General features: G+C 37.6%; 1 protein-coding gene across 1 annotated transcript; it reads right to left on the reverse strand.

Moving 5' to 3' along the window:
* Positions 1-22,027: 22,027 nt before the first annotated feature.
* LOC132687975 (transcription factor BTF3) lies at positions 22,028-22,547 on the reverse strand. The gene has a single exon (XM_060646657.2). It carries the CDS (start codon positions 22,530-22,532, stop codon positions 22,239-22,241), a length of 294 nt encoding a protein of 97 aa, XP_060502640.1. The 5' UTR covers positions 22,533-22,547; the 3' UTR covers positions 22,028-22,238.
* Positions 22,548-26,144: the final 3,597 nt, after the last annotated feature.

Raw genomic sequence — 26,144 nt, forward strand, 5'->3', positions numbered from 1 at the left:
TTTTTTTAATTTAAGAGGTTTTACTTAGTGGGATTTCTTTTAAGTTTATTTATTTTGAGAGAGAGAGGAGAACATGAGCGGGGATGGGGCAGAGGGGCATAGAGAGAATCCCAACCAGACTTCGTGCTGATAGCGTGGGTCCCACCGTGGGGCTCCGAACCCACGAACTGTGAGATCATGACCTGAGCTGAAACCAAGAGTGGAGACTTAACCGACTGAGAGGCGTCCCTGCTTAAGGAGAAATTTAACCTAACAACAGGCTAGATTTCAACTTGGGAGGTCCAAAACCAAGTCTCTCCTCATGTAGTCTTGAGAGAAGATGTCCCCTAAAAGAAACAGTCTGCTAGCAGTCTGTCAGGAAGCCTGAAAATACTTGTTTATGAAATCCCTGCTTGAACGCTGTGGGTGCATCATGCAATTCCCCTTGAGGCATAATAATAGCAAAACAACAACAACAACAACAACCCTGTTTATTTATTTATTTATTTTGAGCGAGGGAAAGAATGAGCAGGGGAGGGGCCCAGGGGAGAGAGAGAAAGAAAAGAGAGCTCCAGGCATGCTCCCAGTGTGGAGCCTGACCAGGCGCTTGAGCCCACCAACTGTGAGTTTGTGACCTGGGCCAAAATCAAAAGTCAGAGGCTCAAGCGACTGAGCCACCCAGGTGCTCTAAAAGTGGTTACCTTGTAAGGAGCTCTCACCATTGTCAGTGCCCTCCAGCCAAAGACCACTGAGAACACAGCTATCGTTGAACAAAATTGGGCTTATTGTCTCCTTGAGAGGAGGGAGACACACCAGGAAGGATGGGGACACTCAGGAAGAAGGTCCTGGGAAAAAAAATTTATATATGGGCTTGTGTTACGTAACTTCAAGGAGTGTTTCAAGGAAGCAGGCCTTCTGTCTAGATTGGTTACTGTTTTGAGGTGGTGGTAATTCTATGATGGGGTATTTTAATAATTCTTATTTAAAAAGGGAGAAGAGCCAAGAGAAGCTAAAACTATGATTGGTTATGAAGCAGTCCCTCCTGTTAGCCAAGACAGGGAGATTTGTTTTTTGTGTGCATATGTGATTGGGACAACGTTCTTTGTTTGTTTGCTTGTTTGTATTTAGACATGATTATGGAGTGGTTTTGTTTTTGTTTTAATTCATCCTGACCAGAGTAGCTTTGTCCGATTTTGGTGTCCTATAAAATTGTTTATGTTCAACGGGGCAGCACATCCCAGTTTATGGAACCAGCCTAATTCCCACTATCAGGGGCTGCTTTTCTCCTTTTCACTGTGTTTCATATCACTTAATATATGTGTTCTACTTGAGGCCTCAAAACAACTATGTGAGACAATCCATAGACATTTAGTACTCTGCGTCGGATACTAGTCCCTAATCTAAGCTTGGCAGGTAAAATTAGGTCACTGCCTCTAAGGAGTTTACAGCTTATGAGAACACTTTATTAGCCCCTTTTTCTGAATGAGGAAACTGTGCTTTCATGGCACTGAGTGATTAGTCCAAAATCACAGCCAGCAAAAGAGGGAACCTGGGGGATCCAAGTCCAGACAATCTGATGTCAGCAGCTGCCCCTTTACCATCCTGAGAATCGGCATCCCTGTGGAGGCTGCAGTAGCTGAAGATGACTGAGGAGGCACTGCAGCCTCCTTAGGGCCAGATAATTCTTTGTTGTTGGGAGTTCTGTGCATAATAGGATGTTTACCAGCATCCCTGGCCTCCATCGTGTCAGTGGCACCCTTCCCCTAGTTGTGACAACCAAAAATGTCTCCAGACATTACCAAATCACCTGTGGTTGAGAGCCACTGGTGTCTACCATTTATCTCCTCCTGGGTCTTTGAGAGGTAACAAACATTTGGGGCATGAAAATCCCCAAACCATTTTGAATGGGGAGATCTTGAAAAGAGAGAGAAACAGTGTGCCTTAGGTTTTGGAAAGCCTATTCAACTAGAAAAATGAAGACTGAGACAAAGCATAGACAAAGGAAGTGGGGAAAAAACATAGAAGTGATCAAAGTGGAGAGGAACTCTTAGGAAATCACCCTTCAGTTATTCAGTTCACACTGACAAAGACACAGAAAGTCTTAATGAGGCTTCATAGGACCTCTGATCCATGTTTGGGAAATGCTAGTATGCTTAGCAAATAGTCTTGACCACTTTTCTGAAAAGATTTCTTTTCCATTACAGCGTGGTCCCAAATCTGACCTCCCTGAGCTGGCAACTTGCAAGAGACTCTTCAGAGATTTCAGGTATCCCCCAAGGTAATAGCTTGTTTTTCAGGAAAGCCAAGATTCCCTGGGGAGCTGACAAAAATCACAAAGTAATGGCAGCTAAGCTTTTCCAGGTTTTCGAAGAGATAGATCCTACTTAGAGTAAGCTAATAAGAGTATCAACACAAATAATCACTTGTGTCTTCCTAACCTCTTTCATCTAAGAATCTCTGCAAAATATATAGACATTTATTAATTTTCTTCTCATTACAGTGAGGGAAATCGTTGTGATTTTTCTGTTTTATAGATACAGAAGCCAAGTTATGGAGTCCACAACGAATAGTGAGAAATCCAGAAATAGACTATTGGTATATTCACTCTGGGCCATTCTTGATGCTCAGTACCACTCCAGATCTCCAGCTACTCAATATAAAGGTAATGATAATCCTTCAAGTATATACAAAATTTTATGTTTTCATAGGCTTTAAAATAATCCATAGTGTTGGGGCACCTGGGTGGCTCAGTTGGTTAAGCATCCGACTCTTAATTTTGGCTGTCATGGTTCATGGGTTCAAGCTCTGCTTTGGGCTCCACACTGGCAGTGCAGAACCTGCTTGAGATTCTCTCTCTCTCTCTCTCTCTCTGAAAATAAATGAATAAAATAAACTTTAAAATAATCCACAGTCTCTTCACTTGGCCCATAAAATAGCAGGCCTATAGAGGCTATGACTTAAAGAAAATTTAACAGTGATAGTATTTGAACCGCAACCCAGAGCTCATGATTCTTAATCCTGTACTCCTTCTACTTGGTAAGCAAGCCCATATATCCTTGTAGGTGATACTTAATTTACAGAAAACATAAGATATTCTAATCCATATAGAAATCCAAACCTATGCAACCCTTTCATCTATTTGCACATTATGTGGAGTTTTTTAAGAGTTAGCTTGGTGAAGAAAGAGAACAGTCACTGAGATATTAATAAAAAGCATCTGGCAACTCTGAAATTAAATTAATCTTTGGGTTGCTGTAGTAGGCAGAAGTCATAGTGAGGCTCCCTGCAAGGAAGTCTTGAATAGAATTAACCTTTAGGAACTAAATTAGTAGAAATGAATTATTAATTAGTTAACCATATATAAAAATGACTTGTAAAATAATGTGTCACTGAGGAGATTTAGGAATTATCAATTCTAAGAAAGTTAACCAGGCTGTAGTTTAATGAAAATACATCTCTAAATACTGTCATTATGTTAATGATTCCTAAATTCATATTTCCAACCCAAACCTCTCCACTGAGTTCCAGCCGCAGATATCCAAGTACCTACTTTTTCTATGTTTGTTTGTCTCAGAGAGATCTCAAAGTTACTGTGTTTAAAACAGAATTCTGGGTATTTTCTGCTACATGTCTTCCTCATCTCATAAATTAAGGGCACTGCTCTCTACCCAGATGCTAGTTAACTCACTTCCTTCCTTTTCCTTGCCCTCTTCATCCAATTCATTATCAAGTCTTGTTGATTCTGTGTCCAAAATAAATCTGAAATCCAACCACTTCTATCTCCACTGCCACTAGTTTAGTCCAGGTGACTTTCTTGGATACTACATTCTCCTCTTGACCTTTTCCTTTATAACACTTACCATAATTTGTTTAGTTTATTGGTCAGTTGTTTACTTGTGATTTTCATAATCTCACTTCACTTCTAGAGTATATATAAATTCCTTGAGGATAATTTATTGAATTGATGGATGAAAATCCAATAGTATTGAAATTTTAACATGATTGCTTATAGTGATATAGTTGAAGTTGGAGCCTTTATTTAACAATAAATGATTAAAAAAATACTGAAACTTGGATGGAACTGGAGGGTATTATGCTAAGTGAAATTAGTCAGTCAGAGAAAGACAAACATCATATGACCACTCATATGAGGACTTTAAGAGACAAAACAGATGAACATAAGGGAAGGGAAACAAAAATAATATAAAAACAGGGAGGGGGGCAAAACAGAAGAGATGCATAAATATGGAGAACAAACTGAGGGTTACTGGAGGGGTTGTGGGAGGGGGAATGGGCTAAATGGGTAAGGGGCACTAAGGAATCTACTCCTGAAATCATTGTTGCACTATATGCTAACTAATTTGGATGTAAATTTTAAAAAATAAACAATAAATTAAAAAATAAAAAAAATACTGAAGCTAACATAATAAAAATCAACTATGTTGCGATATGTTTAAGAGTGTGTTAGAATTGAAATGGTTCATCTGGAATCCAGAAAGAGAATCCTCAGCTTGGATACATCCATGTTTTCTTTCCTTTTCTTTCTTTCCTTTTCTTTTCTTTTCTTTTCTTTTCTTTTCTTTTCTTTTTTTTTTCTTTTCTTTTCTTTCCAAAGGAGAAATAATCTTTTTTGTTAATGTTATTGAAATATAATTAACATACAGTGTTATGTTAGTTTCAGTATACAATGTAATGATTCAACAATTCTATACATTACTCAATGCTCCTCATAATAAGTGTTCTCTTAATCCCTTTTATCTGTTTCACCCACCTCCCCTCCCCACAACCACCAGTTTGTCCTCTATATTTAAAAGTCTGTTTTTGTGTTTGTCTCCTTTTTTATTTGTTTTTTCATTTGTTTTGTTTCTTAAATTCCACATATGAGTGAAATCACATGGTCTTTTTCTTTGTCTGACTTGTTTCATTTGGCATTGTACCCTCTAGGGCCATCTGTGTTGTTGCAAACTGCAAGATCTCATTCCTTTTTATTGCTAATATTCCATTGTATGTATGTACTGTGTCATCTTTTTTTTAGCTTAATTTATAACTTCATTTATTTACTTATTTATTTTAACTCCAGATAAATACCACATCTTCTTTTTTTAATGTTTATTTATTTTTGAGTGGTGGGGAGGGGCAGAGAGAGAGGGAGACACAGAATCTGAAGCAGGTTCCAAGCTCTGAGCTGTCAGCACAGAACCTGATGTGGGGCTCGAACTCACAAACTGCGAGATCGTAACCCGAGCCGAAGTTGGACGCTTAACTGACTGAGCCACCCAGGTGCCCCTACATCTTTTTTTATTCATCTATGGATGGACACTTAGGCTGCTTCCATATCTTGGCTATTGTAAATAATGTTGCAATAAACCTGGGTGTACATATAGCTTTTGGAATTTGTGTTTTTGTTTTCTTTGGGTAAATACCTAGTAGTGAAATTATTGGGTCATATGATAATTCTATTTTTACAATTTTTTGAGGAACCTCTATACTGTTTTCCATAGCGGCTGCACCAATTTACATTCCCACCAACTGTGCACTAGGGTTCCTTTTTCTTTACATCCACACCAACAGTTGTTATTTCTTGTGTTTTGATTCTAGCCATTCTGACAGATGCAAGATGATATCTCATTGTGGTTTTGAATTGCATTTCCCTCATGATTAATGATGTTGAGCATCTTTTCATGTGTCTGTTGGCCACCATTTGTATGTCTTCTTTGGAAAAATGTCTATTCAGGTCCTCTGCTCATTATTAAATCAGATTATTTGGGAGGGGTATTTTTGGTGTTGAGTTGTATACATTCTTTGTATATTTTGGATATTAACCCCTTATAGGATATATTATTTGCAAATATCTTCTTCCATTCAGTAGGTTTCCTTGTCGTTTTATTGATGGCTTCCTTCAGTGTGCAAAAGCTTTTTATTTTGGTGTAGTCCCAATAGTTTAATTTGCTTTTGTTTCCCTCATCTGAATAGCTAGAAAAATGTTTCTATGGCTAATGTTAAAGGAATTACTGCTTCTATGTTTTCTTCAAGGAGTTATGGTTTCAAGTCTCACATTTAGGATTTTAATCCATTTTGAGTATATTTTTGTGTATGGTGTAAGAAAGTGGTCCAGTTTCTTTTTTTTTTTTTTTTTTTTGCATGTAGCTGTCCAGTTTTGTCTGCACCATTTGTTGAAGACACTGTCTTTTCCCCATGGTATATTCTTCCTCCTTTGTCAAAGATTAATTGACCATATAAGCATGGGTTTATTTCTGGGCTCTCTATTCTGTTCCATTGATCAATGTGTCTGTTTCTGTGCTAGTGCCATACTGTTTTGATTACTACAGCTTTGTAATACATCGTGATGGCCATGTTTGTTTTCATCCAGAAATGTTCAGGAAGAGAAATCATAAATACAAGGAACATTGTTAAGCTATTCATTACAATGTATACCTGTTCTGGCACGCAGATATACCTGTGGCCAGAATGAAATGGACTTTAAAATCATCTACCTCTTTTTTTTTCTGATCATTCACCAAAGAACATTTTGACAATCAACTTAGATTCCCTGGTAATGAAATGCTTTCGACAGCAAACACAAATATTTCAGTCACTGGAAAAATATATCCCATGCTAGAATGTAACTCTGTGAGGGCAGGAAATTGTTAATCACAGCTGTGTCCCTAGAACCTAAAACAGTGCTTAGCACAAAGTAGATTCTTTGTGTTCGATGAATGAATGAACATTAGTAAATTAGAATTATACTTTATACCACATTTTCTTGTGAATTTGGTTATTGTAAGTCAATCCTCAAATATCTCTTCCATGCTAGATGCATTAGGAATATCAGATTTCTGGTCTTGAAGGCCAAATATGAGACCTTGAACTCTAGTGCTCTACCACAAGTGTCTGTAAGACCTGATTTGGTTAACCAGCTGACCTCTTTTGATGTCTCCTTCTTGATTCTCTTTGACTTCAATTCATCCTCCATCTGGCTCACAAGTTTTATTTTAAGAAATCCAATCATATTGTTCCCCTGCCTAAAAATCAGTTAATTCTCTGTTACCTTCAGATAATAGCTATCTACAGTCTACTTCTCCAGCTTTCCTACCACTTTACTCTCTACCCTTCTTTCTACTGCCTATCAGGTATTGTCAGTTCCAGCCACACTGAGTTACTTTATATTTCCTGAAATGCCATTTCTCTGGCTGGAATGTTCATCCCTCCTCTTCCTAGGTGATGAACTCCTGCCATTCTTTAAGATCCAGCTTAAATGTTACTTCTTAAAAGCTTATGACTTCTCTAGAGGGGAAAAGCTGTTTCTTTCTTTCTGATTGTTTTCTCTCTTTCCCCTGCAACAGCCCTTATATATTATAGCTACCTTTGAGATCCTGCAGGGCAGGATCTATGTCTTATTTATCTTTCCTTGCTTCCCAAATACCTTGCACATGTTTCTGAATGCAAGGATCCATATGGAGTGATAAGTATGAGTGCTAATAACTAACTTGCAACAGCTTGAGCTTCTTACACATAGTCTCCTTCCCAAGGAAGAATATGAAACTTCTCAACTGTATCGGGTTTTTGTTGTTGTTGTTGTTTTTAAAAATTTTAAACGTTGATTTATTTTTGAGAGACAAAGCATGAACAGGGGTAGGGCAGATAGAGGGAGACACAGAATCTGAAGCAGGATCCAGGCTCTGAGCTGTCAGCACAGAGCCTGGCGCAGGGCTCAAACCCATGAACCATGAGATCATGACCTGAGCCAAAGTTGGACGCTTAACCAACTGAGCTACCCAGGTACCCCTCAACTGTATTGTTTGAAACAATTGGGTATGAACATAGTCAGGAAAGAAAGGTGCTTTACATACTCTCTTTACGAGTTACCATAAAAGATTTTTTGTCTTCTTGACATATCAGCAGACTCTTAGAAAGGGGTGATTCAGTGCACCATGTATACACTCAGCACCTTGGATTATCACTACTCATTGTATATCTTACTGCCTTTCTCTTGAGAGACTTTGTAACCCCAACACTTTCATAGTGTCTAGTACTTATTGGGAGCACAACAAATGTTTATTGAAAGAATGTATGAATTAATAAATGAAATTCAAAAATTAATTTCTTCCTCTCTTCTTTTGAATAATTAAACCCTCCCTTTAAAAATGTTTGAGGTGCCACTTGCTCTTTAAAGCCTTTTGTAATCATCCCCTGTTATAATTTTACCCTTCTCCGTCTTCATGTAGCACATATTATTTACACCATGCTGTCTTGCATTTTTAAGTGCATATGTTCTTTCTTCCTAGCTAGATTGTAAAATTCTTTTTTTTCAACTTTTTTTTTTTTTTTTTTTTTTTATTTATTTTTGGGACAGAGAGAGACAGAGCATGAACGGGGGAGGGGCAGAGAGAGGGAGACACAGAATCGGAAACAGGCTCCAGGCTCCGAGCCATCAGCCCAGATGCCTGACGCGGGGCTCGAACTCACAGACCGCGAGATCGTGACCTGGCTGAAGTCGGACGCTTAACCGACTGCGCCACCCAGGCGCCCCTAGATTGTAAAATTCTTGAGAGCAGGGACTATATGTACTGTTGCAGCCTACAGTAGTGTCTTAAATCTAGTAGGATTTTAATACTGCAAATTCTTGGTAAGTTACCCATGGTCATTCAGTGTCTTGTCATCTCAGAAGACTGCAAAACTCTGAAGATAACCTCTGAAGATACTACCTCACATCCATTAAGATGGCTATCATAAAAACAGAGCAAAACAGAAAACAGAAAAGGACAAGTGTTAGCAAGGATGTGGAGAAATTGGAACCCTTGTGCACTGTCAGTGGGAATGTAAAATGGTATAGCTGCTATATATAGCTGTTTTTCAAAATAGTATAGTGGTTACTCAAAAAATTAGAATTACCGTATTATCCAACAATTCCACTTGTGGTATATACCCAAAAGAGTTGAAAGGAGAGTCCCAAAGAGATTTTTGTACACCTACGTTTATAGCAGCATTCTTCACAGTAGCCAATAGTGGAAGCAACCCAAGTGTCTGTTGGTAGATGGATGGAAAAACAAAATGTGGTTATACATCCAGTGGAATATTATTCAGTCTTAAAAATGAAGGCAGTTCTGACACATGTTGCAACATGGATGAACCTTGAGGGCATTATGCTGAATGAAATAAGCCAGTCACAAAAAGACAAATATTATATACTTCCATTTATGTGAGGTACCTAGAGTAGTCACTCTCATAGAAACAGAAAGTAGAATGGTGGTTGCCTGCGGCTGGGGGCAGAAGAGAGGGGAGTTGTTATTTAATGGTGGCAGAGTTTCAGTTTTGCAAGATGAAAGAGTTCTGGAGACTGGTTGCACAACAATGTACTGAAATGAAACGTACACTTAAAAATGGTTAACATAGGGTGGCTCAGTCGGTTAAATGTCCGACTTCGGCTCAGGTCATGATTGCGATTGGTGAGTTTGAGCTCCTCTTCAGGCTCTGTGCTGACAGCTCAGAGCCTGGAGCCTGCTTTGGATTCTGTGTCTCCCTCCCTCTCTGCCCCTTCCCTGCTGGGAGTCTGTCTCGTTGTCTCTCAAAAATGAATAAACATTAAAAAAATGTTTTTAAAAATGGTTACCATTGTGAATTTTATGTTATTAAAAGAGATAACAGCACTGAACAGGGAGTCAAAAGACCGAGGTTATTCTTGGTTGTTTCCCAGTGATCAATGAATCTTGTGCAAGTTACTGTTTTTACTTATGCCTTGATTTATTCATCTTTAAACAGGATAATATTATTAATAAAGCCTCCTTGGCTTCTGGGTTTCTGTGAGGACCAAATAGAAAAAAAGAAAAAAAAACAACAACCAACAACGCTTAAGATAATTTTTTCAGTAGTAGTTTTTCTGGCATTCCAGTGTCCCTGATCTCTTTTAATATTCATCACAAGTTTCACATCCTGTTTTATAACAAAATATTCCTAAAGATGCCTCAGCAATAACCTGTTACCACTTGAAAGGATATGTATACTGAACTCTTAAACTTTGGACTGCTTACCTTATAATTTAGTTCCAGGAACACAGCAAATAAACAGCCTTTATGAGGACTATATATGACCTAAGATGCTAATTACTAATGTGGTTTAACATTAATTGAGGAAATACAAGCTCAGGATTTTCATGTGAGCATGAGAAAGCTGGTCCCAAATTTGGGAGGTATGAGGGTAATATCTGCTTAGTGTCTACTAAGCATCAGGCTCTATAGCAGATGTCTTACATGTGATATCTCATTTAATCTTCACAAAAGCCTTGATAGGTTAATAATATTATACTCTTTTTTTTTTTTTTTTTTTGAGAGAGAGAGAGAAAGAGAGAGAGAGAAAGAGACAGCACAAGCTGGGGAGAGGGGCGGAGGGAGAGAGAGAATACTTTTCTTTTAATGTTTATTTATATGAGAGAGAGAGAGAGAGAGAGAGAACGTGGGGGAGCGGCAGAGAGAGAGGGGTACAGAGGATCCAAAGTAGGCTCTGTGCTGACAGCAGTGAATCTGATGCGGGGCTCAAACCCACGAACTATGAGTTCATGACCTGAGCTGAAGTTGGGACACTCAACTGGCTGAGCCACTCAGGCACCTCAAGAATATATTTTTTAAAATGTTTATTTATTTATTTTGAGAGACAGCATGCACACATGAGGGAGTGCATGCATGCGTGAGTTGTGGGGGGTGGCGAGAGAGAGAGGGAGAGAATCCCAAGCAGGTTCTGTGCTGGCAGTGTAGAACCCAATGCAGGGCTTGATCCCACGACCTTCGGATCATGACCTGAGCGGAAATCAAGAGTCAGAAGCTCAACCAACTGAGCCACCCAGGTGCCCCCTATATTCATTTTATGAAAAGGGAAAATGAAGCTCAGAGAGGTTAAGTTATTACCCAAAATCACACAATGAATGACAAAGATGGAATTTAATTCCAGCTCTGTATGACTGAAGCCCATATTCTTTATATTGTGTTACATTGCCTCTCAAAATATATTTGACTATGCCTATTAGTAATATAGTCAATAATAAATGATATATGTTTATTGTGTATTTATACATTTATGTCAATTGTCTTACTTGATCATTACAAGTAAGATAGGCTGTGTAGGGATAATTGTCACCACTTTACAGATGATGAAAAAGTCAGAAAATAACTTACATAAATCAACCAACGAATGACTATAACAGCACTTGAAAATAGGTACTGCAATTCTCAGACTCATGCTTTTTCCACATTAGCCTCATGAGAACAGAATTTTATCTTTGAGTTTTCTGGTTCTGAAATTTTTATAGGAGCAAAAGAGTGAGCATCTTGACAGCCTGGCAATTCTTCTTATATATGGACAGATTAAACACATGTGTTCATCCCTATTCCCTTCCCTATTCTCTTTAACTCACTAAAATGACAGTGAGTTAATATTTTAAAATTTATCAGCACAGAAGGACAAAGAGAGTAAGAAAGACAAAAGCAGATGAGGGATATTAACACATTTTTGGAAGATGGAAAGTTGAGCTAAGAAAACGATTCCAAATGCTTGAGAGGCATATACTAACAAGAGGCAAGCAAGTTCCTATTACAGAACACTAGAATGTCAGGAGTTGGAAGGAGCAAATAAGAAAGCAGTAGAGATATGTGAGGGGCTGAAAAGGAAGACTGGTTAAAGGTTTATATAAGAAGTTAAATTACCAGGTCCTTTCCTCATCCTGCTCAGTTAAATGACTATCCCTCCATTTCTTTGGCAGAACGCTGGAGTTTATTCTGTGGGGGGAAAAAATGAACTAGAGAAGCTCCAGACTGAGATACCAGGCCCAGCTAAAGATTATAGCTGAGGAGACCAGGATGGGAGGATACCACACTGAAAACAGATCAAATGAATGTCTGCTTGCTAAACGAGGAAACTTGCCAAGCCTCACTCTGTTTCACTCCAGGAATACTGATGGCAAGGCTTATATTCCCTAGGCAGGAGAGCAGAGAATTAATTTTGGGAAAAACTTAAAATTGGATAACCCCAGAAGCAAGATCTGTAGATACTGACACTTGAGGGTTTCCCAACAAAGCAAATAGGTCCCCACTTTATCATCTTACAATAAAGCCCAACAACTGACAAACTCTTCCTCTTAACACAGAGCTTCCAAATACCTTTGTAGTGACTCACTTTTAAATATGAAGGGACAGCAAAGATCACCAAATAGTTGAGATAAACCTTCACCAAGAAAGGCAGCATCAAATTGAAATGGAAGAGGAAAGAAAAGAGAAACTCAGAGGGTAAGAGAGATAATATAGAGAACAGAAGAATATATTTTTAAAAACAATAAGCATCTTCTGAGAGATAGTTATAATATAGTGCATCCATAAAGTAATGACAAGATGCTCCAAAAAAAAGGGATGATCAGAGGATAATAGCTCTAGGAAATTAAAAATATAATAGCAAAAATAAACAATTCAAAGTAGTATTTATATATAAAATTGAGGAATCTCCTGGAAAAGAGAACAAAAATACAGAAATGGAAGATAAGAATGAAAAGATAAATAGAGGATGAATCCATAAGGTCCAACATGAGGCTAATAAGAGTTCTGGAAATATGGAAGAAATGGAGGAAAGGAAATTATCAAAGAAATTATGAGAAGATCTCTGATAATTGAAGGACATGAGTTTCCAAACTGACAACCGACTAAGTGCTCAGCATAATGTAGGGGAAAAAAACAAAATAAAAAACACTATTGTAGGGGCACCCTGGTGGCTCAGTTGGTAAGTATCTTGATTTCAGTTCAGGTCATGATCTCATGGTTCGTGAGTTCGAGTCCTGCATCAGGCTCTGCGCTGACAGTGCAGAGCCTGCTTGGGATTCTGTCTCTCTCCCTCTCCCTACCCCTCCCCCACCAAAAAAAATTTATAAATAAACTTGAAAAAAAGCCACAATGGCACATCATCATGAAATTTCTAAATACAAGAGATAAAAAGAATCTTGGTGATGGGAAGTGAAGAGGGAGCAGGGAAAGGGAAATGCATCATTTATAAAAAGAGTAGATCATAAGAGTCACGTATATCTCAATGTTAACACTGGTTGCTAGAAGACAGTGAAACAGTGCTTTCAAAATTTGGAGAGAATATTATTTTCAACTTAGAATTCTATACTAAGTCATATTATCAATCAAGTGTGGGGGCAATTAAATATATTTTCAGGCATGCAAGGATCAAAAATTTACTACCCATCTCCTCCCATCTTTTCCTGTGACAGTACTGGAGGACATGCTCTACTGAAACAAGAAAGACAAAGATAAATTTTAGGAGAGGAGATTAGCCAAGGCAAGAGGCAAAAGAAAGTCCCAAGATGACAGCTATACAGCAGACCTAGGGAGGAACAGTCCAGACTGAAGGAAGGAATGTTTCGGTGGAGTGTTTCCAGTGAAACTGATAGAGTGTTTGTCTATGTTGAAATAGTGTAGGCATTTTTACATTTCTGGAAGAACTAGTGATAATAATACAGAAAATTTGGCAAACCAAAAACTGAGGCAATTATTAATTCCAAGAACAAAAAGTTGTATAAGAAAGTAAATGTACATAAGAGACTCTTAAAAACTGAGAACAAACTGAGGGTTGATGGGGGGTGGGAGGGAGGGGAGGGTGGGTGATGGGTATTGAGGAGGGCACCTTTTGGGATGAGCACTGGGTGTTGTATGGAAACCAATTTGACAATAAATTTCATATATTGAAAAAAAAAAGTAAATGTAATCATAATACAACTCATTATTTTTTTTTGAGAGAGAGAGAGAGTGCATGTACTCACAAGTGGAGGAGGGGCAGATAGAGAGGGAGAGAATCTTAAGCAGGCTCCAGGCCCAGCACAGAGCCCAACGTGGGGCTCAGTCTCATGACAGTGAGGTCATGACCTGAGCCGAAATCAAGAGTCAGATGCTGAATGGACTAAGCCACCCAGGCGCCCCATAATAGAACTAATTGATCCAGGACGCCTGGGTGGCTCAGTCCGTTTAGCATCCAACTCTTGATTTTGGCTCAGGTTGTGGTCTCATGGTTTGTGAGTTCCAGCCCCACATACAGCTCTAAGCTGGCAGTGTGGAGCCTTCTTGGGATTCTCTTTTTCTCTCTCTCTCTCTCTGTCTCTCTCTCTTTTTGCCCCTCCCTGCCCCCCTCTCAAAATAAATGAATAAATTTAAAAAATTAAAAAATAGAACTAATTGATCCAGAATTAAACCACACTTATAGAGTCATAATAAGGTCAACATGGAACATTGATTTAATTTAAAATATTGAGATATAACTATTGGGAGGCTAGAGGGAAGGAAAGTATAAAGTGTTGGATCTTTATCTTATAATAGGTACTTTTTAAAATTTACAAATCAAGAAATAGCAGTATAAATATTTTACTTAGGAAAATGTTGGTAAATATGGAAAGAAGCAAGTAAAAGAGTCTGGGAGGGTGTCTCAGGCTTTGAGGAAGCCACTGCTTTTTTTCCCTCCTAAGACTTGTGTGTGTGTGTATGTGTGTGTGTGTGTTAAAATACATTCCTGCTTTGTTTTGTTATGAGTCTTGTAGTTCCACATGATTTTTTTAACCACATAAGTTTTGAAGTATTTAATGCATGACCTTGATAAACATTTAAAATATCAAAGAAAGAAAGAGAGAAATAGAGAAAGGAAGGAAGGAAGGAGGGAAGGAAGAAAAAGAAAAAGGAAAAAAAAAGGAAAGGATAGGAAAGGATAGGAAAGGAAAGGAAAGGAAAAGAAAGGAAAGGAAAGAAGAAAGAAAAGAAGAAAAGATTTAGTGTCCATTTAGACCTGTTACATAAAATGACATTATTAATTTCCTTTATAGAGAAGTCCTGGAGAAATACTAGAAATTATTTGAGATATTTGAGAAGAATAAAACCCTATTTAGGTTATTGTCTTTGAAGTATTGTGCTTAGTTGGGGTATCACAAATGCTACTCTTCCCAAAAATGGGAGAAATAAGGTGGAATGCTAAAGCATTGCCATCTTCTGAGTTCTCATCAGTGTTACTGGCTGATTTTTTTGAGTTATGAATTTAGTGAATGTCATAGATCTCTGAAACCTCAGAAAGATGTTATCCTCAAGATTAATGTCCTGAGACTGTGTTATATATGGAATTGAGAGATATATTGTTAAGTCTCCATTTTATGACTTATTGGCTATATTATTATTTCTGGCCCTCCTGTTTCTTCTGCTTACTCTGGAAGCTAAATTGCAATGAATGGTGTTCAAAAAGAGCTGCTTTATGCTCAGTCCCTCTGATACTAAACATGCTCTAGTGTACTTATTAGGGATTATTCAGTCTCTTCTATTAAACTGTAAGAACTTCAAAAGTACCAACCACAGTTCACCCTTGAACAATGCTGGGGGTTAGGGGTATTGACCCCTCATGCAGTCAAAAATGTGCATATAACTTTTGACTCCCCAAAGGCTTACGAATAGCCTACTGTTGACTGGAAGCCTTACCAGTAAGATAAACAGTCAATTAATACATTGTATATTATGTGTTATATACTATAATCTTAGAATAAAGTAGGCAGGGAAAAGAAAATGTTACTAAGAAAATCATAAGGAAGAGAAAATACATTTACAGACTATACAATATTTTTTCTTTATTATATTTTTATATTTAAATAAAGTTATATCATCATTCTCATATACAGATCACAGATCCACAACAAAGATAGACATTTTACAAAATAAGAACAGCGTAATTAAAAGCCTATTTCTATAATTGGGCATTTCCCCCATAAAAAGATTATCTCTGTCTCATATTCTTGAGTACTTTTGTTATTAGAGATATTCCATTTTCAAATTTTACAATTACAATTACTTTTACCATTAGGTCTACAATAACCATTATAGACCTAATGGTTATTTCAAATCTACTCAGAGTTAATGTAGTTCACCATCCCAAACAATGGTTAACTTAGTTACATGAAATCAAGTTCCTTAGATACTAATTTTGAAAAAAATCTAGAGAGGTAAATCTGCTTCACAAACTTACACATGGTACTGTAGGCTCAATTCAAAATATATTAAAGCTGTTCATTTCCTTTTGATTATTAGCTTTATTATAGACACTAGTGGGTTAACTGAATTATAGGCTTACATTATAGTTGTTAGCTTTAGTTTAGTGGAACAGTGTAACAGTCCTGACTCTTGTTTGGGACAAAGCTGTCCTCGGAACCTCAGTTTCCAAAACAAGTAGTGGTAGAAGTCATTGTTTTCCAAGAGATCTGGTGAGTAGGGTGGAAGCGATGTTATGATCACATATGACTGATCACACTACTGTAACAGATAGCTGGGCAACTGCTTTACTCTGGTCTGCACTCTCCAACTTCTCTTGGAAGTTTTTCCTAGTCCACCTTAGGTTTTTTTTTTCTTCCCCTGTGTTGCTACTGATGTGTGCCTGTGACTCTCTTGTACAACACTTCCTAGTATTTGGTTGAAGGAAACTTCATTCTTTGTGTTACTGAAGCCAAATATATAAAGTCAAGTTTGACTTCTTTCTCTCCCATAGCAAATCTGTCAGCAAATCATACTGACTGTACCTTGATAATAATTCCAGAACCTGAACACTTCCCACTACCTCCACCTACTATTCTCGCCCAAGTCATTGTATCTCTAGCCTGGATTACTTCAATAACTTCATGAATATATGTTCTTTATGCTTCTACCTTTGCCCCTAACAATTGATTATGTTAACCATAAGTTAAATCATAGAATTCCTTTGCTCAGAACTCTGCAATGGTTTCCATCATGACCAAGAATAAAAACCAAGCCTATATGACATATGTGTTCTAGTCCATTTTATTTCTTTGCCCTAACTTCCTCTCTTCTATTCTACAATGGCCTTCTTGCTATTCCTGAAGTTGTTTAGGCATGCTGCTGCTGTTGATCCTTTGCCTTAGCTACGTCATCTCCTAGGATACTTGCCCTCAGATATCTACGTACCTAATACACATCCTTCATGTCTTTACTATACTGTATTTTTGATACTGTAGTTTATGTTGTCTGTTTACAAGATGAATCATCTGTTAGTACTTATATCAGTATTGTCTCATATGATACAAAACACTGTAGATGTTATACATATTAATAATACTAGACATCAAAATGAAAAGGTAATGTGAAAAAGAAATTTATATTTATTTACAGGTATAACAATCCATGCATTGATAATGAAGAAGCAGCAATATGGTTGCTTCATGGTAACCTAGCTTGTACATTAATGAATAAATTGTTATAAAAGTTTTATGGCATATAGTATTATAGTCATAATACTATATGATAGTATTCATAATATAGTATTAGAAACATTGTTACATTAAAAAAACTTAATTGTGATGATAGGCTGACATGCAGTTATAAGTATACAGTATTAGGAACAGTATTCATAATACAGTATTAGAAACATTGTTACATTAAAAAAAACTTGATTGTGATGATAGGCTGACATGCAATTATAAGCAAGAGAGACATACTGTTTGGTAATATAATTCTTTGAAAGCAAAGTTATAATATGGTAAGAAAACAAACACATTATTATTTTATATTAAACATCACTCACGTCATGCCTGTGTAGGGATAGGTTATCCACTTCTATACAGATCTTGCACATGAAGAATACTTAGGCAATGAATACTATATGATGAATACTTAGGCAATAATGATGATGACACTAAAACATCTTATACTGTCCTTGCCAACAGTTATTAGGTGTTCACTCACACATGTACACATTAGATAAGCTTATTAACAGCATGATGATTATTTACTATTTATTAAGTGGAAGTATATCAGCATAAAATCTTCATCCTCATTGTCTTCATGTTGAGTAGGCTGAGGAGGAGGAGGAAGAGGAAGAATTCTCTTTCTGTCTCATGGGTGGCAGAGATGGAAGTGGTGGAGGAGATGGATGCAGAGGCAGGAGAGGCAGGCAGGTGTAACTTTATGGAAATACATTATAATTTCTGTCTGATTTTTTTTTCTTTTTCAGTTCTCAAAAATTTTTTTTGCTATATGGAACCAATTCTTCTTCCACTGTTTGTTTTAGTTTCAGTGTCCATATCATAGAAGGGTCTATGTCATAAAAGAAGTTAAAAGCAGTCATGAGTAATCAGAACCCTTCTGCCAGATTGTCTAATGTCAATTTTTTTTCTGGCACTGCTTCTTCTATGTCTTCTTCCTCATCGTCTAGTACTGATACAGAAACACTCATCCCCATCAAGCCATCTTCTTTTAATTCCTCTGGTGTCATGTCTATTAGCTCTTGAATTTATCCAAGATTCATATCCTGAAACCCTTCACCCACCACATTTTTTATTTTGCCATATCCACAACCTCTTTCATGGTTTCCTTGATTGGCTCTGTTGTAAATCCTGTGAAGTCATGCACAATATCTGGACACAGTTTTCTCCAGCAGAAATGTATTATTTTGGTCTTTAATGATTTTCACAGCTTTTTCTATAACAACAATGGCATCTTCAATGGTATAATTCTTCCAGACTTTCATGATGTTCTCTTTATCAGGGTTCTCTTTCATAGCATTGACTATTCTTTCCATAGAGTATTGTGTCTAATGAGCCTTAAAAGTCCTATGACTCCCTGTTCTAGAGGCTGAATTAGAAATGTTGTATCTGGGGGCAAGTAGAATAGTTCGACACCTCGGGCATTGAATTCATGGGGTTTTGGGTGGCCAGGGTATTGTCCAATATCAAAAGAACCTTAAAAGACAGTTCATACCAGCAAGGTGCTTCCTGACTTTAGGGACAAAGCATTGATGGAACCAATCCAGAAAAAGGGTTCTCATTGCTCAGGCCTTCTTATTGTATAATCACAAGACTGACAGCTGGTGTTTATCTTTTCCCTTCAAGGATTGGGAACTAGCAGCTTTATAGATAAGGGCAGTCCCCATCATAAACCCAACTCCATTTGCACAAAACACTATCCCTTCCTGCCTTAAATCCTGGTGCTCACTTCTTTTCCTTACTAATAAATGTCCTTTGAGATATTTTTTTTTTTCCAGAATAGGGTACTTTCATCTTCATTAAAAAAAACTGTTCAGAAGATAGCCTTTATCTTCAATGATTTTTTTTTAACTTTAGAGAGAGAGAGAGAGAGAGAGAGAGAGAGCATGCACAGTGCAAGCAGGGGAGAGGGCAGAGGCAGAGAGATAATCTCAAGCAGGCTCCATGCTGAGTGTGGAGCCCAACACAGGGCTTGATCCCACGACCCTGGGATCATTGATGATCTGAGCCAGATCATCTGAGCCAGATGAACTGAGCCAGAATCAAGAGTGGGACGCTCAATGCAGCCACTCTGAAAAACAGTATGGAGGTGCCTCAAAAAATTAAAAACAGAATTACCCTATGACCCAGCAATTGCACTACTAGGTATTTATCGAAGGATACAAGTGTGCTATTTCGAAGGGGCACATGCATCCCAATGTTTATAGCAGCAGTATTGACAATAGTCAAAGTATGGAAAGAGCCCAAATGTCCATTGACTGATGAATGGATAAAGAAGTTGTGGTATATATGTATACAATGGAATATTACTCAACGCTCAAAAAGAATGAAATCTTGCCATTTGCAGCAACATGGATGGAACTAGAGTGTATTATGCTAAGCGAAATTAGTCAGTCAGAGAAAGACAAATATATGACTTCACTCATATGTGGAATTCAAGATACACAACAGATGAACATAAAGGAAAGGAAGCAAAAATAATATAAAAACAGAGAGGGGGACAAAACATAAGAGACTCTTAAATACAGAGAACAAACTGAGTGAGGGTTGCTGGAGGGGTATTGGGTGGGGGGATGGGTTAAATGGGCAAGGGCATTAAGGAAGACACTTGTTGGGATGATCACTGGTGTTACATGTAAGTGATGAATCACGAAATTCTATTCCTGAAATCATTATTACACTATATGTTAACTAATATGGATATAAATTAAAAATAATAATAATTTAAAAAAAGAGTGGGACACTCAACCAGTTGAGCCACTCAGGTGCCCCATCACCTCAATGATTTTCTTAGTGGTATCTGGGAATTTGTCTGCTGCCTCTTGGTCAGCAGAAGCTGTTTCTCCTGTTACCTTGACATTAAAAAAATTTTTTTAATGTTTATTTTTAAGAGATAAAGAGAGACAGAGCACAAGTGAGGAGGGAGAAGAGAGAGAGGAAGACACAGAATCCAAAGTAGGCTCCAGGCTGTGAGCTGTCAGCACAGAGCCTGATGCAGGTTTCGAACCCGCAAGATCATGACCTGAACCAAAGTTGGCGCTTAACTGACTGAGCCACACAGGTGCCCCTACCTTGACATTTTTTAAGCCAAACCTCTTTCTAAAATTATCAACCCATCCTTTGCTGATATTGAATTCTCTAGCTTTGGATCCTTCAGCTTCCTTTTGCTTTAAGTTGTCATATAGTGACTTTGCTTTTTCTCGAATCAGAATCTGTAGTAGGTATTCCTTTCCTTGGAGAAGTGTCTATTCATGTCTTTTGCCCATTTCTTCACTGGGTTATTTGTTTTTTGGGTGCTGAGTTTGATAAGTTCTTTATAGATTTTGGATACTGACCTTTATCTGATATGTCATTTGCAAATATCTTCTCCCATTCCATCGGTTACCTTTTAGTTTTGCTGATTGTTTCCTTCGCTGTGCAGATTTTTATTTTGATGAGGTCCCAGCAGTTCACTTTTGCTTTGGTTTCCCTTGCCTCCAGAGACGTGTTTACTAAGAAGTTGCTGCAGCCAAGATCAAAGAGGTTTTTGCCTGCTTTCTCCTCAAGGATTTTGATGGCTTTTTGTCTTACATTTAGGTCTTTCATCCATTTTGAGTTTATTTTTGTGTATGGTGTAAGAAAGTGGTCCAGGTTCATTCTTCTGCATGTTGCTGTCCAGTTTTCCCAGCACCACTTGCTGAAGAGACTGTCTTTATTCCATTGAATATTCTTTCCTGCTTTGTCAAAGATTAGTTGGCCATACGTTTGTGGGTCCATTTCTGGGTTTTCTATTCTGTTCCATTGATCTGAGTGTCTGATCTTGTGCCAATAGCATACTGTCTTGATGATTACAGCTTTGTAGTATAGCTTGAAGTCTGGGATTGTGATGCCTCCTACCTGCAGGTTTTTTTCAAAGTGTCACAAATCACAAAAAAACTTTCCAGTATGTTTATTGAAAAAAAATCCATGCAAAGTGGACCCACACAGTTCAAACCTGTGTTGTTCAAGGGTCAACTATATATCTTTGCCTCTGAAGTTTCCCACATATCCTATTATTACTGTTCTCAGTTTCTAATAAGCAATAAATCAATGTTTCCACAGATTTGTTGACTGGTATTGTGAGGAAAATATTTGTCATTAAATGTTCCTGTAATTCTGTACTTAGAAAAGACAGAAAGTGCCATGTACTCCAGGAAAATTCTATTTTCATTGTTAACTTTAGGCTTAAATTGGGGCTAAACAATAAAGTAAAAACAAAGTAATATGTTTTCTTCCAAAGGAAGAGTTCCTTAATCATTTATATTTTTATAAGACAGATTTTATCTAAAACACAGGAGTACCCCCACAGATTTGGTAAACTTAATTCCTATTCTTACTTCTATTCAGTTCTTATGAGTGTTGACAGAAGAATTTGTCACCCATATAAACAAATAAAAGTATGGCATAGTAGGATGAAGCCTGATGAGGGAGATATAAAGAGAGTTTTTCTGACCTGGAAATGTATAAACAGAGTAAGACTTCATTTGTTTAATACCTAGAATATTAGAACTTCAGATCACCTTCAGAAATTTAAAATACACTTTAGGAAAATAAAAATAAAATAAATATAAGTAAATTTATGATGCTAACCTTTTCGTATATTTTAGAACATAATTTTTCAATTAAGGCTATATTATTATGCCTAATATTTATTGAATGCTTTCTTTTGAACACTCTTCTAAGCTCCTTAATATATTATCTTATTATTATTTTTTTACTAGGCAAAGAACTTTGTTAACCTTGTTTCAAACTTTATCCCCAGGCTTCTTCAGCTTAATTAGCAGCAAAGAATGAATTGTGTATAAGCAAAAACTGAAAAGAGCTGCAGTGTCCAAGGGGCTTGGGCTTCAAAATATTAGAGATCTAGATTTTATCAGATCCATGAACAAAATATTTAAAAAGCAGTCATAATGTAAAATAGCAGCTCCCAGTAATTGCTTCAAATTTTTTCTTCTTCAGAAGTTGACTCAATTCAGTTTGCTTCATTCTTGGAAGCTTCATCAAAATTCTCCACAAGATCTGGAACTTTATCATCATCATCATCTCCAGTAGCGAGTGGTGCCTTTCCATCCACAGATTGTTTGGGCAGAGCTTCAGCCAGTCTTCTTAAACTAGTCAGACTGTCTGCACCAAGTTGGTTTAAGATACTGGGGAGCATTTCTGTCAGCTGCTTTGTCTCAGCATGGCCTGTAATGGTGAAAGCGTTTGCCTGAACTTTAGGGTTGTTAAAGTGGATCACTGTTCCTTGGTTTGTGAGTATATTCATTTCTGCAATACCAGATATTATTTACCCCTAACTTCTTTAAGGAGAACTGAAGTTTTTTATCATATGCTGTAGCTGTTCTACGAACCACCTTCTTCTTTCAGGGAGCAGTTCCTTTCCCACCAATGCACACTTGTGCTTGCAGTTTGGCAAGTTTCTACTGGTTCATGATAGTTTCTTTCATCTTGTTGGAGTGGATGTGGGCCATGCGGGGGACTAGGGTTGGCGCTCAGGGGTCTCAGGTGGACCAGCTGAGATTAGGTGTACACATGTAGGGACGCAAGATGGCAGCTAGAGATTTTTTTTTTTTTTGGTCACAAACAACCCTGTTAAATAGGTATCATCATTATCCCCATTTTACAAAATAAGAGACTAAGTAATTAAATACCATCTTCCAGATATGATCTGATCAGTTCCTAGGTATTTTACATCTTTTTTTTTTTTTTTTTTTTTTTTTTTTTTTAAGTAGGTTCCACATCCAGTACAGAGTCCAATACTGGACTTGAACTCATGACCCTAAGATTATGACCTAAGGTGAGATCAAGAGTCAGATGCTTAAATGACTAAGCCACCTAGGCACCTGGATATTGTATGTCATTTAAATATGACCACTTTTTTTTTCTTTAAAAAATTTTTTTTAAATGTTTATTTATTTATTTATTTATTTATTTATTTATTTATTTTTTTGACAGAGAGAGAGAGGCAGAGCGTGAGCAGGAAAGGGGCAGAGAGAGACACATACACAATCCGAAGCAGGCTCCAGGCTCCCAGCTGTCAGCACAGAGCCTGACATGGGGCTCAAACTCACAAGCTGTGAGATCATGACCTGAGCCGAAGTCTGACCCTTGACTGACTGAGCCACCCAGGCACCCCCTTTTTTGATTTTTATAGCAGCTATGTCATACTGCTAGTTTACCTTTGAAGGGGTTTTTTTTTCAGTCTGGTTCTAACTCACCATTTTAGTTATATCTCCTATCTTGATGTTAAACATTAATGCTGAAGACATAGAGTACGTACCTTTCCCTAATTTGTTGATAAAAATGTTGAAGGGACAAGGCCAAGTGTGGCCCATTACCATAGACCTTTGTCCAGGTCACATGGTCCTTCTATGTAGACAGCTACAAATTCAACTAACTGTACTTCTCAAGTAGCACCTATTTCTCCTATGTATCACCACTGTCACCATGAGATAATCTGTCAAATACAAATCTGAAATCAGGATACATCATACCTAACTAATGGAGGATGTCTTTCATCTGTTTGCCAGCTACATCCATAAAAGAAATGTAATTTATTTGGTATGACTTGTTTTAATTAACTCATACCCATTTCTATATTTTACCTTTCTCCAAGTGTTCACAAATCATCTGTTTCATTTTAGGGTATTGCAAAGAATTAAAGTCACTAACTGGGCTGTCATTTCTAGAAATCATTTTTCCCCTATGTGTAATAATTAAGGCCACCTTTACATTTTTCTAGATTCCTTATTGTCCTTGATTCCTGGTGATTACTGGGAGTAACTCTATGATCTCACTGGTAAAATCTGTAAGAAACTTGGAATGAAATTCTAAACTATAAGAATTGTCCTTCTTAGGAATGACCTGAACCTTCCTTACTATCTTATTTTCTAAATTGCACTTCAGTTTCCTCATAATGGTATTAAACTCCTTCCATTTTAAGATTGTTCTTCTTGGTGGAGCCATCTGACCTGGTGGCTTTTATTATTCTCCTACCTATATAATCACTTTTGGCCTCTTTATTTCTAGCTTCCTCTAAGTATTTCTTCTTAGGTTCCTAGTTTCCCAACATACACTGCTACTTCTTTCCTATTAGATAACTCTTCTAAACAAAAAATATCTTTGGATCACCTGGGTGGCTTAGTCAGTTGAGTGTGTGATTTCAGCTCAGGTCATGATCTCACAGTTTGTGGGTTAGAGCCCTGCATTGGACTCTGTGCTGACAGTTCAGAGCCTGGAGCCTGCTTTGGATTATGTCTCTTTCTCTCTCTCTCTGCCCCTCTCCCACTCAAGCTCTGTCTCTCTCTCTCTCCTCAAAATAAAAATAAACATTAAAAAAATTTTAAAAAATATACCTGTATGTAGCCTTATTCTTTTTTTAAAATGTGTTTGTTTGTTTGTTTGTTTAGAGAGAGAGAGTATAAGCAGGGGAGGGCCAGAGAGAGAGGGAGAGAGAGAGAGACTCCCAAGAAGGCTCTGCACTGACAGCACAGAGGCCTGTGCGGGGCTCAAACTCACGAACTGTGAGATCATGACCTGAGCTGAAACCGCGAACCGTGAGATCATGATCCGAGCTGAAACCAAGAGTCAGATGCCCAAACGACTGCCATCCAGGCACCCCACATGTAGCCTTATTCTTTTTGAGAAATCTCTTTTCCTTCCTCAAGGTCCCTTCCACCCAATAACCTCACAAAGCAATAGTCTCTTTCTCCTCTGAACTTTTATAGTACTTTATTTATGCCTGTATTTTTATATTATTTGTCATGTTCTTTCTAACATTAGAGTTGTCTGCACTCATTTCCTGTTTACTAGAATCTAAACCTCTTAGGACAAGAACCAAATTTTACACCTTTATGTATTCCAGTTAATTTAATACTTGCACATAATAAATACTCAGGGAGTGTTTGTTGAATTAATGGAATAGACAAATGAATAAATGGAGTCCTATCTGCTGGTGTGCTGGAGCCAGCTCTTACTGGCTTTTGAATGCTAATTTTCAGAAATTTTGCTACAGTCTGTTAAACAGTTCGTAGCTTGAAAACTGGCCATGGTAGAATTATTTATACCACTGTTTTGTTGCACATCAAAACAGAGCTTTTTTTCCCCCCTGGAAAGCCAATTATTGTTAAACATTTATATTATTATCAAACATTTACCAGTATACCAGTGGTTCCATTCCTCCATACTAGAAAATTGTATATACCTCTTTGAGTTAAAATTAAACATATGGCTCAGTTCGAAGAGTGTCTGACTGTTGATCTCAGGGTTGTGAGTTTGAGCCCCATGTTGGGTGTAGAGATTACTTAAATAAATAAAACTTTAAAATAATTTTTAAGTTTACTTATTTATTTTGAGAGAGAGAGTGCAAGTGGGGGAGAGGCAGAGAGAGAGCGGGAGAGAAAGAGAATCCCAAGCAGGCTCCACACTGTCAGTGCAGAGCCTGATGCAGGGTTCAAATTCACGAACCCCGAGATCATGACCTGAGCCAAAGTTGGATGCTTAACCAACTGAGCCACCCAGGTGCCCTTTAAATACATAAAACTTAAAAAAAAATTAAACTTGGGGCACCTGGGTGGCTCAGTTGGTTGGGCAACTGACTTCGGCTCAGGTCATGATCTCGCAGTTTGTGAGTTTGAGCCCCGCATCAGGCTCTGTTCTGACAGCTCAGAGTCTGGAGCCTGCTTCAGATTCTGTGTCTCCCCCCTCTCTCTGACCCTTCCCTGCTCATGCTCTGTGTCTCTCTGTCTCTGAATAATAAATAAACATTAAAAAAATTTTTTTTAATTAAACTTATCATGAAAAAAGCTGAAAGACTTTCTAAGCCATCTTTTCCATTTACAACATTTTACAGTAAGGAAACTGAGGACCAGAGAAGTGA

The sequence above is a fragment of the Panthera onca genome, chromosome A3, assembly GCF_046562875.1.
Source record: "Panthera onca isolate mPanOnc1 chromosome A3, mPanOnc1 haplotype 2, whole genome shotgun sequence".
Lineage (NCBI taxonomy): Eukaryota > Metazoa > Chordata > Mammalia > Carnivora > Felidae > Panthera > Panthera onca.

What these genes read in the sequence shown, in the direction of transcription:
- LOC132687975 (XM_060646657.2), bottom strand. Translation starts at nt 22,532, where the DNA reads ATGAATATACTCACAAACCAAGGAACAGTGATCCACTTTAACAACCCT.